Raw genomic sequence first — 17,254 nt, forward strand, 5'->3', positions numbered from 1 at the left:
CTACCATCCTCCCCAATGCGGCGACCGGCATTTCGCCTTGCCTTTTGCTGACCTGGACAAATTAAGAAGATATAGAGCAAAAGCCCATGTGATGCAAGGCGACCATGTCTGCAATGCGTCAGCAAGAAAAATGACCTTTGTTCCTGTCAATTTGTCGATGCTTTTGTTTATTTTGTATTAGCTCATTGTGTGACCAGTTCAATTATGTGAGTGACCGTTGGACAGCTCTTTGAATGTGTTTGCTACTGTAAACAAATTTGCCGTTTGATGAGCTGTTCTTTGTAATCTGTAGGGAAAAAATGTTAGCAATCGTCCCTTAGATAACTGTTCTGTTTAATCGCTACGTTCAGACACAATGTAAAGTAAGTTCGGTGTAACACAATTCAACAATGGTTCTTTATGTTGGAAGAACAACCACCTACAGTACCTTTTTTCACCTCTAGTGCCCACCAACTATAATAAGGTACTCCTTTGAAAGCTTGTTTCTGCAGAGATGGGCACTCGGTTAGGCAAACCGAACAGTGATCCCATACTTCAGTTAACAGTTACTTCGTAGAATCGCCACAAGCTCATATAGTCATATTGCATTTGCACCTTAAGAGGAAAGTTATGGGGGAAGTAATAACGTACTTTCTCCGTCCAAAAATAAGCGACTCAGATTTGTCTAGTTTCTCATGTATATGTACACACTAAAATGAGTCTAAATAAATTCAAGTCACTTAAAAAAACGAAAAGGAAGAGAGCCCATGTTTCTGGCCTTTTCTCCCTTCTGAGCATGCATTTTGTTTTTTTGAGAGAATTCTGGGCACGCAGGTGGCCTTGCGGGCTATGTTCATGTGATGCCTATGTCCAGAACAGTTGATCCGCTGCATACGGCCCACAGAGGATTTCAGCTATTCTCCGCATGGGAATGGAAGCCCACTGATCTGCTGCAGCCTGGCTCGTCCACGACACATTCGTGCCACTCCGACTGTTTCATTTCGAACTCACTGGCTCTGCACTGGGCTACCAAAATGGCATTTCGTTGCCATTTGGCACTGGGCTAACAACAAACACAGGCTTTTCTGAGGCAAGCTGTCAAAACCCGCGAAAACGTTTTCCAAACGTAAAACTCAGATAATCAGGTCTAAACGGCGTGCCCGCAACAAGTGGCATAAATATTCGCAAAAAAAAACTTTTGGCATAAATGATACAGATAATTTTCAAATCCACATCTACACTCGTTTTTAAGGATGTTATATTCATTCGTAGGAATATGTTAGATAAAGATGCGGATGTGGATATCTGTCAAGAGGATATCCGGCGAATACGGTAGTGGATATGTTATTGACAATATCCAAGGGATATGGATTATCTGACTTTTTGTGGGTTATCTCAGGTTTTCAAAGAGGATAACTCGATAAAATATCTCAAGACTGCCTACCGAGCTGATCCACGGCGCTGGCTGGTGCATCCAACGTCTGGAATGCCTATGTGCCAATGCTATAAATTCCACGCTTGGCTCGCTCTTCGGCAACGCTGCTGGACGACAGCTTGCTCGCCATGGACTACCGTCCCATGTCACCTGTCCTCTTTGCGGAAGCTAGCTCGAGACGCTCCTCGATCACATCTCCCTAACGTGTTCGTATGCCTTTGCCGTGTGGGTTAGGGTGATGGCGGGTGCAGGTGTCCACCTCCCAATGCCGATCGAGGGCCTCGGTGAATGGTGGTCTTAGGCGGCCGTGACACTACTTGCGAGTAAGAGGAAGGACGCCAACTCCCTAATCATGCTTCTCCTGCGGTTGCTATGGGTGGAACGCAATGCCAGGGTTTTCGACGCCAAGGACACCCCCTCCCTAGTCACCCTGCGCTCGATTCTGGATACGTGGGCCTCTTGGGCCGTGTGTAGAGGTAGACATGTGCGAGATGTACTCTAGGACTCTAGGTTGAGAGCTGTGTGGTGTGATCCGCCTCTGGTGCTCCATATTCGATGGACTACTTGTATGGGCTTTGCCCTTTCCCTTGCTTCAGCTTAATATAAAAACACGTGGATCTCCTGCGGGTACTAGAAAATATAAAATAACTCAACCCCAAATGTCTAGATAACACAATTAGTTTATAGATCCAACTATATATTGTACTAGCGTGCAACTTTCTTTGTTATATGAACAAGTGTGCAGGTTTGGCTATAGTCTAATGCTAAATGCTTTATGCTTAAATATTTTACCCCGAAAATATATTTCCTATTTTATCTGTGCATATTTTCTCAACCATCCACTTCTGATCCGAGTCCGCTCTGAATTTTGCTCAATATCCGTAATATGATATAATCTGCATTCGGATCCGGATCCGGATCCGACTATTAAGCCGCTTCCATCCGAATCCGCTGCAAAAATATGATAAATGATATAAAAATACTACTAACAAAATTGGACCCGATTCCATCACTACCCGCAACTGGGCTGCTCTGTATTATCCATCAGAGTAGCTGCATCGGGCCTGTGTGTGGGAAGGACTGCAGGCCGAAATCATGGCCCGGCAACAGTTTTCAACAGTAAATTTCCACACCCCGTAGCTCAAATGTTCAGAGAAATAAATTATGCTGCTTCAGTGTACAGATCGCCTCTGCCTGCCCCTCTTTACAGGCAGCGCTTTCGCTTCCGGCAGGTAAGGAATGCTGGAGTACTGCCGGTGCCTAATCGTGGCTGTGGCTGGACCTGACGAGAGACGATTCGGTGCTGTTGCCAGCATTCCCCATTCGTTACCGACGCCTAGAACTCTAGCTTTATTCCTCCCAAATCGTCTAAGCTCAATTTGTTCTGCAGGACCAGCCCTGTAACGTGAGCATCGCATCTCTGCATATTCCACAAACTTGGCACCCAAGCAAGGGTGTGCCCCGGCATCTATCCCAAGTATCCGATACCACCACGGAGACTTGGAGTAGACTGTACCTTCCTCAACGCATATGATTTTAACATTCTACCTCTCCCCTCAACAGTTTCAGAAAACTCTGCAATTCTGAACCATCTCTTTCCCATTTTCAGTTATCTTCACCACAAAGTGAGGTGCCGCAAGCTCTGAAAGACTGAAACTCACACCAGACATCTCACCGAACCTGTCGTCCTGCATCCTTAACGACTCTCGTCGAGCCCATTTCGTTGCACAGCATGCCTTGTTTATCAGCATTCAGCAAGAGCTACGACTCAAATTAATTTTGTGCAGCAAATGCAGGCAGGGACAGGACGGCCGGCCCTGCGCTGCCACTAACCCTGGCGCCGATATTCCTTATTTCATCTGGGAGTTAGCTACCTGCACTCGTTTAGGTGACCAACCGGGGCTGTAAAAGATTCTACCAATTCGTTGCTTAACCAACTCGGTTAGTTAATCAACCAACCAATGCCTATCCACTCCGATCATGGCAGAAATTCCAAACCTGGCTAGCCCGGCCGGCTCTCTTGTTCCCGTTTTCGTTAATAATTGCACTTTGCAGTAGCTGGGAGCCGTTAGAACAGCAATGCTTTAATAGTATTAACCATGTAAAGCCAGAGGGGATTTAGAGGCGCAGACAAACACCCTGACATACGTTTTGTCGACCAAGCTCGACATTTCTCACTTGTGATGAAGCTTATATATCTGCTCTTGGATTCGTCGTGATATTGTTCAGAAAACACGAGTCGTTGTCGCAACAATGATGCCACTTAACGCCGAATCAGGGCATACGTGTTGTCGACCAAGCTCTCGTTTCTCACCTGCGATTGATTGATTTTTAGTTTTCGCTACGAGTGGCCATGATATGGTTCAGAAAAAAGAGGTCACCGTCGCAACAATGATGCGAGTTAACGCCGATTGTCACGTAGGGTAATGACAGGAGCCTAGGCGGCCACGGCGGCCCAATACCCTCCCCGGCGCGCGGTGGTTGATCGGTCGTTGCTCATTAGGTGCCCGCCCGATCGAGTTTGTTATGCTCTTAATCAACACAGCAGTTTCTGTACCTTTCCAGGGAAACTACGAGCCGCTTCCCTCCATTCTTCAGTTTGGCGCCTAGCTTTCGCTGCCTGCTACTGCAGTTTCCCAGGCCTGCAATGCAATGTATGCCGTCTTGTTCCTGCGCAAGATAATGCCGCAAATGCGACCCAGCACTTTCCTGTCCGGCACCGGTGCCAGACTGCCAGGCCCCAAACGGCAGCCGCCACGATCGCCCGTCGGTTTCCTAGCCCAGCTTCTGGGCGTCGCGGCGTGTCGTGAGCCCTGAAAGCGGCCGTGCCGGACCACCGCATCCGTCGGTCGCCGATCCACCGAAACTCCCTGTCGCCGGCCGGGATATGGTTAGATGAAATCCGGTGGCCGACACTGCGCGCTGCCGCGGCACCAACCTGCCTGCCGCCGATAACAGTGGCACCTTCCTGACCTTACCTTACCTTACCTTCCAGAAGGGTTTAGTGCAGGCGCCACAATGGATCAGCGGTGATCGTCCGTCCGTCTGATGGACGGACACGGACATACCGCACGCGCGCGCGAAGACGGAAAAGTGTCAAGGTCGTGCGACGTTCGTTGAGCAGTGCACATCGATCCATCACGAACGGCAGAAGAAATAAAAACTGGTGTTAGTCTCTGTGGATACGGGCATGGCGCATGTGGAAGGGATTGAATAGGGGTCGATCGGGTAGGGCAGTTGGTGGTGGAGTTCATCTCACGAACAAGATGATGCAAAGGCCAAAAGACGGAGGAAGAATACACGCAATCATCAGCTGCACTTTGGTCTCGGAAAAAGATCAATAATCATCAGAGGCACTACTTGCGTTCCAGTTCTCCAGCTGGGCATCGGAACAGCATCCATCCAGGCTGGGCGCGCGTTGCATATTCTGAAGTCTGATGAACCCTTACGCCCTTGTCAAGCAAACGTGGCGCCAGCTACCGGCGCTACGAGAGCCGTCCGATCGCGAGAATCTGGCGGCCGAGGTTCGATACGGCGTGCGCTGTACCGTGTGGTCGAGGAAATCCAGCTTGCAGATTTCACTTGGAATTTATAATTCAGAATTGGGGAGGATGTCCAGCTGCAAGTAGCTGCTTTGCTTAGGAAACCAATGCCAGAACGTGGTGCTGATCATGGGCAATAGCTCTTCTGCTGCGACATTTCAGTCTCATCAATCATCATCTCAAAGCATACATAATTGAGATGCTCTTGCCGCTGCAATTTCAGTTTTCAGATGGCAGCCAACAGCCTTTAGCAGGTCGATGCCTCCCCTCCCCAAGTTTCGAATAACAATCCAACTTCCCTCGCAAAAGCAGGCTCGGAACCAAAATCGGTTCTCAAACCGAAACTCCCTATATTCCTGCCATGCCCTCCAGGTCCAAGATGCCAACAGAAATCTAAAGAGAAGAAGAACAGATACCTGCACTGCTAATCCTGGGGAATTCTAGGTGGAGTTCGTTGGCGGATTAGTACTAGTATTTAGCCTCTGTATTATGAGTGTCTGTTGGGAGGTCCCTATCCCCCATGCTTGTGCTAATCACCCTTTCTGATAGAAAAGTTGATCTTAACTAACGACGATATTATTGCTCCTTTCGCTTTTCTTCTAGTAGCTGTGTGGTGTGCAATACATCTGTAAAGACTGGTGTATAATGCTCCAACAGATGCTCCTGCTAAGAAACCCCCAGAACCCATATAAACTAGTTCAGAGCAAAAACATCCAGAAAACAACTCTGTTAAATGCTGAATCAACATAACCAGTCTTTACAGGTGTGCAATACAACATCTGTAAAGACTGGTGTATAATACTCATGCTAAGAAACTTTCAGAGGCCATAAAACTAATTCAGAGCAAAAATATCCTGAAAACAGCTCTGCCAAATGCTGAAACTACATAACCAGCAATGCAGCAGATAATTCTAGATGAGCAGGTATGCAAAATAGAAACGGAAGTAGATTAAGAAATCCTGGATGAACAGGCAGGCAAGCCAATTCTGGAAGAACAAGCAAGCATAATAGAAACAGCAGTAGATTAGGCAATTCTGGATAAACAGACAAGCAAAATAGAAACAATAGTAGATTAAGCCAATTCTAGTTCTAGATGAACAAGTAGGCAAAATATAAACATCAGTAGATTAGGCCATCTTAGATGAACAGGCAGGCAATTCTGGATGAACAAGTAGGCAAAATAGAAAGAGCAGTGGATTTGGCCATTCTGGATGAACAAGTAGAAAAACAGCAATAAATTATGACATTGCGTATGACCAAAGCAGGCAAAATAGAAGCAGCAATAGAATAGCTACGTGTGGATGAACTAAGCAAGCAAGCTATAGCAATAGCAATAAATTTGTCGATTCTTGAAAGGAGGAGATAACAAGAGAGTTAGGCCACTCTGGCTGCATTCCTGGATAAAGAGAGTGACAGATACAAGGGAGTCTTGGCACTGCAACAAGAATATGATGATCCACTTCTGTTTTATTGAAATATAAATCCAATCGGTATTTATACGGGTTTACTGAACAAGCATGTAAAATGAAACAATCCTGAACTAGTAGTAACAGACCCAAAAAAAAAAGTGAAACCTTTAATCTTCCTATCCAAGAATTGTACACCACCACCAATCAAGTAATCTCAACGTCGCCACAATGAATCAATCTGAATTGTATCGCCCGAATGAACAAACAATCCCGTATGCACTGTTCCTGACTCTTCCTTTCGCAGCCGCTGCAATGTACACCGCCCCTCTCCTTTGCTGTACAGCCGAAGGCGGCAGCCGGCTTCCGGCGGCAGCTGTGGTGGCGGTGGCGATCGCGCTGCCACCGCCGAACTCAGGCGCCCCCAAATGAAAAGAATTGTGCCGCTGTATGTTTCTACCAGGAGAAGACTGCTGCTGGCAATGCCGATGATGACAATGAGGTGAGGGACGGCGCTGACGCCGACGATGAGTGGGCATCGTCGACATAGAGGTCGTACGACTTCCAGGTGTGGTCGAGCGGGCACGGCCTGCCGGCATCGAGGCGGTCCCACGGCTTGCCCTTCCCGGACCAGTGCATGAGGCTGACCGGGCCCTTGTGGAGCGGCCGGCAGCTACCGAGCACGTTGTCGCCGCCCAGACCGTGCTGGTTCCAGCGGTGGTCGACGGCCTCGACCTCCCCGGCGAATACGAGCAAGAACGGGGGCAGCGAGCCGAGCTCGTAGATGCGCCGCTCCTTCTGCAGCTCCATCCACTGCTCGATGCGGTGGCGGTAGTTCCCGGAGCGCCAGCGGCGGAGGTCGATGACCATGACGCCCGTGTTGAAGTAGCAGGGCGCGCGGCGGCGGCCGGCGAAGACGCGCGCGCCGAGGCCCGGGTCGGCCCAGAAGGCGTCGGTGAAGTAGCGGGAGAAGTTGGCGTGGCAGTACTCGGGCGCGGCGACCACGGCGGCGGCGGGGAGGCGCGTCTCCCAGAGGCGCCGCACGTCGTCGACCGCCAGCACGTCCGAGTCGAGGTAGATCGCCCGCGGCACGCACTTGGGCAGCAGGTCCGCGAGGTGGTTCCGCGCGTAGTTGAGCGGCGCCTCGAGCGCCGCGCGCACGGAGGCGGAGATGAGGTTGGTGACGGTGTCCGGGCGGAACGGGTAGATCTCGAAGCGGAGGGAGGGGAAGGAGGCGGCGAGCGCGGTCCGGAGCTCGGCGACGCCCGGGGCGGGGGCGGGGAAGGGGGCGTCGGCAGCGGCGAGGAAGTGGAAGAAGAGGGATTCCGGGCAGGAGGCGTGCTTGAGGAGCGAGTAGATGGCGGCCATGGAGCCCCGGAGGTAGTGCGCGTCGAGCGTCATGGCGATGTGGACCAGGCCCGGGTCGCAGACCCCGGCGCCCGCCACGGCGGCCGGGCACCCGTCCCCGTTGCGGTACTCGGGGGCCTCCGCGAACCTCGGCAGCGGCGCCGATGCCGATGCAGCCGATGCGGCCAAGAAGGCGAGCAGGACGAGGCCGGCCCACATCGGCGGTGTGGCGCCGCCCATGGCCGCCGCCGGCGCCGGCTAGGGCTCCCCCTTCCCTCGGGCTCGCTGGGTCGCTCGGGTTGGGTGCTTCTCGGGCTTGGTTGTTGGTTCGTTGGGGAGAGGAGAAGGGGGAGGAAGTGGTCGGCGTTCGTTCCAACCAATCTTCCTCGACCTCGCTCGCTCGCTGGCTCCCTTGGTATGGAACTATGGATCGATCCCAACTCCGATGGTTTTCTCGGGGGAGATATATATGTGGCGTTACCAATTATGCCCCGTGCTATATACACCCGTGGGTCCCACTGGAGTTGGCTTTGGCTTACGCGTTAATTAAGGCCTGCTTGATTACCCACCGGATATTCGTTCCTTTGTTAATGTAAGGCTAAATTCATCTACTAGTAAAAACATTAATGTTTAATTGGAACTTAGGGCTAAATAAAATGCAGTAGAAATTTGGGTTTATTTTTATATAAAAAAAGTAAGGGCTCGAAGAGCCCGATTTTAAATTAACAAAGCCATCCACCGGCAAAGAGAACAACGATCACAACAACAGAAAAGAAAACTTGGGGTTACCAACTAGAGATACGAACATAGGGTGAAGAGCTAAAGCCTAAATACCGATGGCTCAACCGGAATCGTCCAACACCGAAACACCGCCTCCGCGCAAATGAACCAGACCTAACTGGTGCACTAAGCAGCCAGGCTCACGGAAGACCGCCAACCACCAAGGAACTAGCTAACCGCGCTAGTGAGCTGACGAACCACCAAAGATCTAAGGGAGGAAATTTCACAACAACGCCTCCGGGATGGAAGATGGCGCTCGCAAGCGTCGCCGTTGTCGGCATATATAGGGGCCGTGCAACGCTTTCATGAAAGCTTCACCGCCCACCTCAACGGAAAGCCTAAGCCTAAGCTTGACACCAGACATCAACGAGTATGGGGTTCCTAAGAGTAACTCGGTGAACTCGCAAGTCAATAGTGCAACGGGACAATGCCTAGGGGCAGGCAACTAGCAAGCAGATGGGTGACTTAGTCACGCCACCAAGGAGGTAAACGACGCCCATAGATGTCATCGTCACCGGCATTGACCGAAGCCTTGTGGTGTTTTCGCAGACAACATCGAGATCACTTGTGTCCTTGCGGGCCGAAGAACCAAGCGAAAATCTCCCATCTCGCCGGTGCAAAACCGAGACACACCAAACCTCACGGCAGTCAAAACTGGCGGGAGGGAATCGTACATACAACAGCGACGACGATCCGCCACCGCACCACTCAAGCATCACCCAACCAACCACAAATCCCAACTCCCACGAGCAGGAGCATATTCGGGCGAGCAAACTTGGTCCCTACCGAGAGCAGCACCCACTTGTACATGGCAAAGGGGAGCAGCTTGGGCCCAGTACTAGGAAAAGCCTTATTTTCAGGGCACCAAAAATGACTACTTCCCACGCACCAGCGCCCGCTGGTGGGAACATGCCAGTGGTAATGGCTTACCGCCGACGCACTAGCTGGTGCGCCGGCAGTAACGCGAGTTATCCCCGACGCACCTGCCTAGTGCACCGACGGTAAGTTATACCAGAAAAAAATCAAATCTAGATCTAGCTCGTGAGCCGTGGTTGTGGTGTCATCTCTGCGCCGGTGTAGTAGGTGTAGGAGGAGGCTGGAAGATCCAGAGGTCTTGGTCTCATCTCCACGCCGGTGTAGGAGGAGGAGGAGTGGGTGGGTGGAGGTGTAGGCCGGAGGTGGAGTAGGAGTCCGGAGGTGGCGGAGGCCGTAGGAGGTTGTGGCCATCGTTGCAGGAGAAGGCTATGCGGATAGGTCGACGGTGCAGCAACTGGAGACGTATGTCGGTGTAGAAGAGGAGGAGGAGGTTGATAGAGCAGCAGCCAGAGGTGGAGTAGGAGTCCGAAGGTGGCGGATGAAAAGAGAAGGAAGAGAGGAAAGTAAGGACAACAGGATGGTTTGCATTATATATAGCATAGGTTACCACCGGCGCACCAAATATGGTGGTGCGCCGGCAATAATTTTTCCTATTTTTTCATCGAAATCTAAAACCTGAAAAAAGTCTCGTTTCCGTTTTGAATTTGCCATCAAATTTTTGTCTAAACGATCATAGGTGGTTGAACTCGGATAGTAAATTTCGCGTAGATAGATTTTGATATAAAAAAGTTTTTCACCGGAAATCATATGCAACCAGAAATCCCGTTTTATCGAAATATGACGTCATTTTGCATAATATATCGAAATTCATGTTTTTAAATTTTCGTTAAAACTATATGGCATAACGCATGGGCATCTCAAAGGATTTTTTTTTGAAATTTCTATCATTTCTTCTTATTTTTTCAAAACTAAAAAGATGTTCCGGGGGGTGGTGTGTGTGTGTGTGTGCAAACCCTAACTCTAAATCCTAACCCTAACCGCACTAAATTTTTGATGCGCCGACGGTATTGGACCATCACCGACGCGGTCAAAACATGGTGCGCCGGTAGTATTTACCACCGGAGGGCATTGTGTGGTGCACCGGCAGTACCGCTGGCAGCTATAGGCTACTTCCTAGCAGTGCCCCGTCGGCGTCAACGGACACCACGGCCACTAGCGCCCCAGCCTATACACGCGGGGAGCTGAATGTGCACTCTAGCAAGCAACAACCTTATCAGGCCCACCCATACCTAGGGAGCCCAAATATGAGGCCCAAACCTAAGCCCGTAGACCTAAATCTGGGCCCATCGCCGACATCTCGTGGCTAGGGCCGCGCCGAGTAGTAACCAGCACGCCGCCACCCCACCGAAGTTGTGCAGTCACCACGCTTTGGACGAGCCACAACGCCGTCGTGTCCTACGCCGAAACCACTGACCGCGTCGGCCCGCACCGCCACCGCCACACGAGGGGGAGAAGAGACCCCGTTGGAGCCGACGCCACCAGGGATTTAACCGGCGACGTCCTCTGGCGACAGCAAGGAGGAAAGGAGGGAGGAGGAGGCTGACGGTTGGGGGAGCTAGGGTTCGCCCTGCTACTTGCGGGGTAGGCAGGAAGAAACTTTTTTCGCCAACTTGGGGAATTTGATCGTGCAGATGACTGCAGCGGTTAGTTAGACGAGTTAGCAGCAAACAACTACTCCTACACGGTAGGTAACATGTGCGTGCGCTCGTGACGGGATTAACTTATTCCAATTTGCCAAGTTGGACGCACATTTAGATCTGTGTCAAGAATAAAAGTTTGTTTGTGTGTAACGATCAACCAGGAACAGATTAAGCTGTGAGACGGTATTCCCACGATCAGTCACGGCCTCCAGGTACATATGAAAGTGGAATAGTTTTACGGGGGCGCACTCCAGGTCCATATGAAAATTTCCTGTGATATTTTTATATCTTTTTGTCCTTTGTTGGGACTACAGTGTTTTACCTCCTGAGGTTTTTTTTTTGAAAAATCATACTTTGAAGTTTGAGAAATTCTAGGTTTTTGCGTGGATACTAAACGTGTTCTCTACACGTGTGCAAAGTTCTGCTAAATAATGCGTCATGTTATCGGCTACACAAAAAAACATAAAGTCTTGGCTCTGAAAAATGGAAAGACGGAATTTGATTTTTCTTCAAACATACTACCTCTATCCCCAAAAAAGCTACTCAACTTTATTCAGATACGGATGCATATAAATATGTTTTAGTTAGTAAATAATAATAGATACATTTGTATCTAGAAAAAATTGAGAAGTTTTTTTTTAGACGAAGGGAGTATTTCATTTTCCTAGAGAGCACGCGCAAATAGATATCTCGATGAAAATTTGGCCGCGCATACTAGACGTGCATACATACTTCAAACCTTTTTTTCAAGGCGGAAAACTCTTGGGAGCAAATGGGATTTCGCTCTCATTTTTTTTACAATCAATACCACATATATTTATAGTAACAGATAGAACTTGGTAGAGATACACGAGCTGTCTTCAACGATTACAAAACAAAGTCTTAAAGATACTAGCATATCTTCGAGGTCTTCAAACTATTTTTTCTTGCAAGACACAATCTTCACTTTCTTGAAGTCAGCTAAAGATAGATAACAAACCATAGATCTGTAAATAACAATGTAGATTCTCCCATAAATTTAATTTGAGCCGCAGCTGCATGGAGCGCAACCATTAAAGTACTAAATCAACATCGACAAGAGTACCAACACCAGTATCTCAGAAAATAACAACCGACTAACCTTATCTCAGGGATTCGCTCTGTTGATTGCAACACCATCCTAAGAACTACATGACTAAATAAAAATAAGGCATGATTCTCACAACTTCAATAACATCCCTATCTTGCTTTGATCGGAAATTAAGGGATGATGTATTTTGCAGGTTCGGCCTCAAGGTACATCTGACAATTTGTCTTGTTTACGGACAGATTTATCAACACATGCATCGCACACATTCCATTGCTAGTATCATCTAAAATGCCGAAAAGTGTCTTGAGCACATGAGCACCAGTGCTCCTGGTGCTATAAAGTCATATTATTTGATTTCTAAAAAAATTGAAATTAAATACCTACATACATATAAACATTCGGAAGATACGGTAGAAATTTCGGAGAAAAATATGTTATATTTTGAGCTATATAAAAAAGACAAATTTCTGATAAATATACGTCTCTATACGTAGCCATAAATTTGTTTTTTTCTTGTAGCTCAAAATACAATGCAATTTTTACCAAAACTTCTCACGAGTATTCGGAACATATATATGTATTCATAGAATAAATGTGATGATTTTTTGAAACACGGATATATAATTTTTTTAATATTTAAAAAACTGAGAGCACTGGTGCCCATGTGCACCAAATGCTCTAGTTTATTTATTAAGAGTATGCTCCGCGAAGGATTGACAAACAACTAGAGAGTTTACACCAAATCCTTGTATGCTTCCAAGTTCCTAGACGTAATGACGTGATCACTAGAGAGTTCTCAACACTGTATTTCAAATAACATGGAGCCATGTGAGCTCACAACCGCTGAGATATCCCCTTTCAAGAGACTCCGGCTCTTGCCGCTCCAGACTTCAGTGCAGCTGCACAGGTGTTTCCTTGTCAACTTTATCCCTACACTCTTCTCTAGATCAGCCACCCTTACAGCGATCTTTCGGCTCACGGTGTCGATGTTGAAGAAGGCAACGTAGATCTCTCCTGCTCCATGGAAGCAAAAGAAGAATCAGTGGAATGAAAAGATATGATTATACTTCATGCTTGAATTGACGAAGGGGCCAGCTTAGGTACAAAATACCTTTGTTTCCAGTTGCGATCCATGCTTGTGCTCCACTTGTTTTACGTTCTGCTGCACAAAAGAAGATTGCTACTTAGGTAAAAAGAAGTGATTATTTTGTCCCACTAAATCATTAGGTAGTAATTTGTACCTCCTTCCTTGTTGGACTCAACTGTAGCACATAATCCTGAGTAGCTGCTTACAAGGTGTCCCTTCTCTGTTAGCTCCCAAACCTGCAGTTGTTGTTGGCAAAATATGATGAATCATGCCATAATTCACTTCCTAAATTGAATTATCAAGGTTACATTATTTGGTTATTAGAACAGTTTATAGCTAAACAAATCAAGCAACTTCATGACAAAATAAAACGTTAAAAACGTTCATGACAAAGAAAAATGACCCAATTTTTGCTCAGTTTCATTATATATGGATCATTTTTGACCTACCAATACCAGTGTGTGCGCTTAACTTACTTGCTTTGCATGACCTTCGCAGGTCGAGAACATTGGAGTCCGACTCGCTGAGCTTGCTTGCCAGGGGCTGACAGATGCATCCAAGCAACCGGCATCATTGTGAATACCTGCTAGACGAAATTTGGCTTGGTTTTCTTCATTGCTCAGGGTAATTCCATCCCTGAATAACAGAAAATGTGTGGAACAAACAAAAGTCAATTAAGTGGGTATTGTTTTCTTTCATGAATTGTTTCGTTGTAAGACACTTACGATGTTGGGAGAAGTTTTGCTTTGGATATGCAAAATGAGGCATTGCCGTTCTTGGTTTTGTAGCTTCTGCAAATATGGTCTTCCGAGGAACTACGCCATCCTCTGGCGCTCTCATCGCTGCAGGTACTGAGACCAATAACCAGCCCATCATTGTTTGTGTGTTCCACCGAATTCGAACCACTGAACTTCTCGTCGGATTTTGAAGTCCTTTCACTTTGAATATAATTAAACTGAAAAAACATCCAGAAGTTAGCTTGACGTTCATCATATGTTACAACATGGATATCTAATTATATTTAGTTTACCTCCTTGTTGTTTTCACTATGGTGATTTATCTTCAGTAGAGTAGGATGGGTAATTAGATTGAATGTATCATCATCAAGATGCCTTAAGTCGCCTCCATACATGAGAGGAGACTTAGCCATTGACCAAAGTAACATCTGTAAGGTCATGCGAATAGCAAAAACAAGGTCACATTAAGAATTTGAGACTTTAAGTTGCACCATAAAAACAGAGTCAAGTACAAACTTGTGTTCTTTGCTCATCAAATGTGAGGTTGGTGCTTCTGTGAGGGCCCTCCCTAACACCTGTATATATATGCAAAAAAACATCAAGATTATTCCATTGATTAATTTTTATGGTATTGGATTTTCTGTTTCCAAAGACTAGGAAAATACGTGGCTTCAAGGGTAACTGAGGTGTGCATTTAACCAAATTTACTACAGAGGTCATGTTATGAATCATCACCTGCATTAGTAATCCTGCCAAATGGAAGCATGTCTAAATCTGGCCAAGATCTTCCTTGCAATCCAGTGGCGCCTATCTTTTTTGCGTCAGCAAAGGATCTGTGTATGGTATGATTATATATAAATTTATTGTTACTAGAAAACAAGAATAACATATATAACCCATCTGTTTCTGTGAATAACACGCACACGATTTGCAAGAAGAATGTTTGACCAGAATGTGACAAAAATTGATATCATTGGATTAGTATGGAAAAACATTTTCTCAGTGATAACATTTTTATCAAATAATTCTCATATACATGGACTAATTCTTCGGCAAAGTAAATCATTAGGAAAAAGTGTGCCTTATTCGTAACAATGGAAGCAGTACAACTCAATGAACGGAGGAATAACAAACAGTGCACAAGAATTATGTAATGTACATCTTTCAATTTACCTTGCGACGTCGAAATGCGGAAGAACATCTTTCCAGCTGTCCCAATCATCCCCTGTTATCCTGTACATGTCAACATGCCGAGTGATGTTCTCAGCCAATGCTGGAGTGACTTTGGTTCCCGGTGAGATGGACAGGACGACTGGTCTCTCAAGTTCTTTCAAGACCTGCAATTTATTTAAGTATTAACCAATTCGGACATATCTTCAAATTGTGCAACTGTTTCGATAATGCAGAGTTACATACCTCTGAAACAGCCACAATCTCTTTTGGGCTGTAGTCTGTGCCAAAGATGCAATCTACCTTCACTGCAAACAGAAGAGGTTGGGGTGTATTCATTTGCTGAGATTTCATATATGGCATGAAGGACAATACTCTGCTTCCGGGATTGGGAAGGGAAAGTTGTAGTCGAGCAGGTGAACCTATGCACCCAATAACTCTAGGTTTTTTCAATGCTAACTTAGAAACAATTAAGTCTAAGCAAAATGATGATTGTCGTACAACATTATAGTGTACTATGTTGCAAAATAAAAAAATGGAGAGAAAACGTATAGTATGTGGTTGTCAAAAGAACAGGTGACAGTTAATAAATGTGAATATAAATCCATCAAAGTTTTTTTTCTCTCCCAAATAGCACAAAATTTTAACCTCAAACTTTATAGGTCAATCTACCCTTTGTACTACAATATTTAGATATTTTTTTAAAAAAAATGTACAACGAAAATCTTTAAAATAAGTGAGTGCCTAGATGCACCCGTGCTTTAGATAACCACTCTCGACTCACAATAAAATTTGGTTTGACAGTTGACTTACCGAAATCGACACCCCACTCAGCATACTGTCTATATAGAGACCTTAGGAATGCTCGTCCAGCTCCCATGTCTGTATTTACGCTCATAAATCCCTTTGACATCCAAGCACAAGTTCTGTGGGTAAGGCCTATATCGCTCGCGGTCCATTGCCGTCCGTCCTCTACATAGGCATTTCCCTGGAAAGAGATCGCAAATTTATAACTTGCATTGCAAATTTTCTTCCAGTTCAAGTGAAGAATTAAGTAAAATATAAAATCAAACCAACATTTGAATTTTGAAAGAAAGTCGTTTATTACCAAAAGTAAACAAAAAAAGACAATAAATCAGTACCGTGCCGATGTCGAGGATGGGCGTGCTGGCGTTAACTGCCTGTGCGTTGATCCCATTCATCAAATGGATGCCAAACTTCAAGCCCATCGCGTGGACCTTATCTGCGATCTGCTTAAACCCTTTGCCACCTTTCGACGACGGGAACCTGTCGGGGTCGGGAAATGGACGCCCCCATTGGTCGATGTTGTCGAAGCCGTATGAATTTGTACTCGAGCCGTTGACGTTCTTCCGGTACCAGAGGAAGTCTATGACGGCGTACTGCATGATCCGGAGAAATTTATATATGCATGGATTATGAATTTTGTTCATGTACTGTTCGTTTAGTCTGTTGTGTTGAATTGAATGTACAATAGCCCAGATGAGTCGATCTTCACCTGGTATCCATGTGGGAGCAGCTTGTCCGCCATGATCTGTGCGTTGTGCAGGAAGGCGGCCTCGTCGATGGTCCACGAGAAGGAATCGTAGGAGTTCCAGCCTCTCGGTGGCAGCATGGCAAGCTGGGCATCTTCCGCGCCGCAACATCTACCCCTGAAATTAACGTACGCGACAGCACGAATGGATCAAGATTAGATCGAGGAAAAAGAGAATGAGAAACTTGAATTGCCCCCGGTGAGTAATGCATCGAGGCTAAGGAACGAGAACAGAGCAGAACTTACCAGAGGCAGAGGAAGAGCGCTAGCGCGAGGCAGAGATGGCGGCGCCATTGCGACGGAGCTCCCAGTTGGTTCATCCCAACCTTACCCCGAGATGAGCTGAGCGCCGTAGAGCAGAGTGGAGTGGAGTGGCACAGTAGGTGGTCTGATCTGATGGTTATGGAAGAGGACGAGTGATGATTGATGTACTAAAAGGTCGGGAGTTGGGACTCCACGTGTGGATCAGGTCAGGTCAAGCCTATCCATGCAATGCATGCAGCACCATTCACGGCACTAGCTCACGGTAGACTAGGCTTTCTAGTTGAGTTACTTGTGTGTGTATCTCCTCAATCGACCCCTCTCCGTGCTGGATATCTCTTGTAAATTCCCCTCGAGGATGAATAAAATGTGT

General features: G+C 46.9%; 2 protein-coding genes across 2 annotated transcripts; both read right to left on the reverse strand.

Annotated features, from left to right (window-relative positions):
- Window positions 1-6,405: 6,405 nt before the first annotated feature.
- LOC124688288 (probable galacturonosyltransferase-like 6) lies at window positions 6,406-7,995 on the reverse strand. The gene has a single exon (XM_047221983.1). It carries the CDS (start codon window positions 7,947-7,949, stop codon window positions 6,819-6,821), a length of 1,131 nt encoding a protein of 376 aa, XP_047077939.1. The 5' UTR covers window positions 7,950-7,995; the 3' UTR covers window positions 6,406-6,818.
- A 4,875-nt stretch (window positions 7,996-12,870) lies between these two features.
- LOC124688289 lies at window positions 12,871-16,710 on the reverse strand. Its single transcript, XM_047221984.1, has 13 exons — window positions 16,585-16,710; window positions 16,211-16,468; window positions 15,882-16,056; window positions 15,315-15,376; window positions 15,072-15,235; window positions 14,634-14,731; window positions 14,415-14,473; window positions 14,192-14,326; window positions 13,887-14,116; window positions 13,638-13,797; window positions 13,316-13,397; window positions 13,186-13,233; window positions 12,871-13,088 (listed from the first exon to the last, which is right to left on the reverse strand). Exons 1-13 carry the CDS (start codon window positions 16,699-16,701, stop codon window positions 12,871-12,873), a joined length of 1,806 nt encoding a protein of 601 aa, XP_047077940.1. The 5' UTR covers window positions 16,702-16,710.
- Between the last annotated feature and the right edge of the window lie 544 nt (window positions 16,711-17,254).

This window comes from Lolium rigidum, chromosome 2 (assembly GCF_022539505.1).
Source record: "Lolium rigidum isolate FL_2022 chromosome 2, APGP_CSIRO_Lrig_0.1, whole genome shotgun sequence".
Taxonomy (NCBI): domain Eukaryota; kingdom Viridiplantae; phylum Streptophyta; class Magnoliopsida; order Poales; family Poaceae; genus Lolium; species Lolium rigidum.

Bases quoted from the DNA above. Each gene is read 5' to 3' on its own strand.
- LOC124688288 (XM_047221983.1), bottom strand. From the start codon at position 7,949: ATGGGCGGCGCCACACCGCCGATGTGGGCCGGCCTCGTCCTGCTCGCC.
- LOC124688289 (XM_047221984.1), bottom strand. From the start codon at position 16,701: ATGCTGCCACCGAGAGGCTGGAACTCCTACGATTCCTTCTCGTGGACC. The intron at 14,327-14,414 runs GTTTGTACTTGA...ATGACCTTACAG, and splicing joins TTGATGAGCAAAGAACACAA to ATGTTACTTTGGTCAATGGC. The intron at 13,234-13,315 runs GTACAAATTACT...TTTGTGCAGCAG, and splicing joins TGAGTCCAACAAGGAAGGAG to AACGTAAAACAAGTGGAGCA.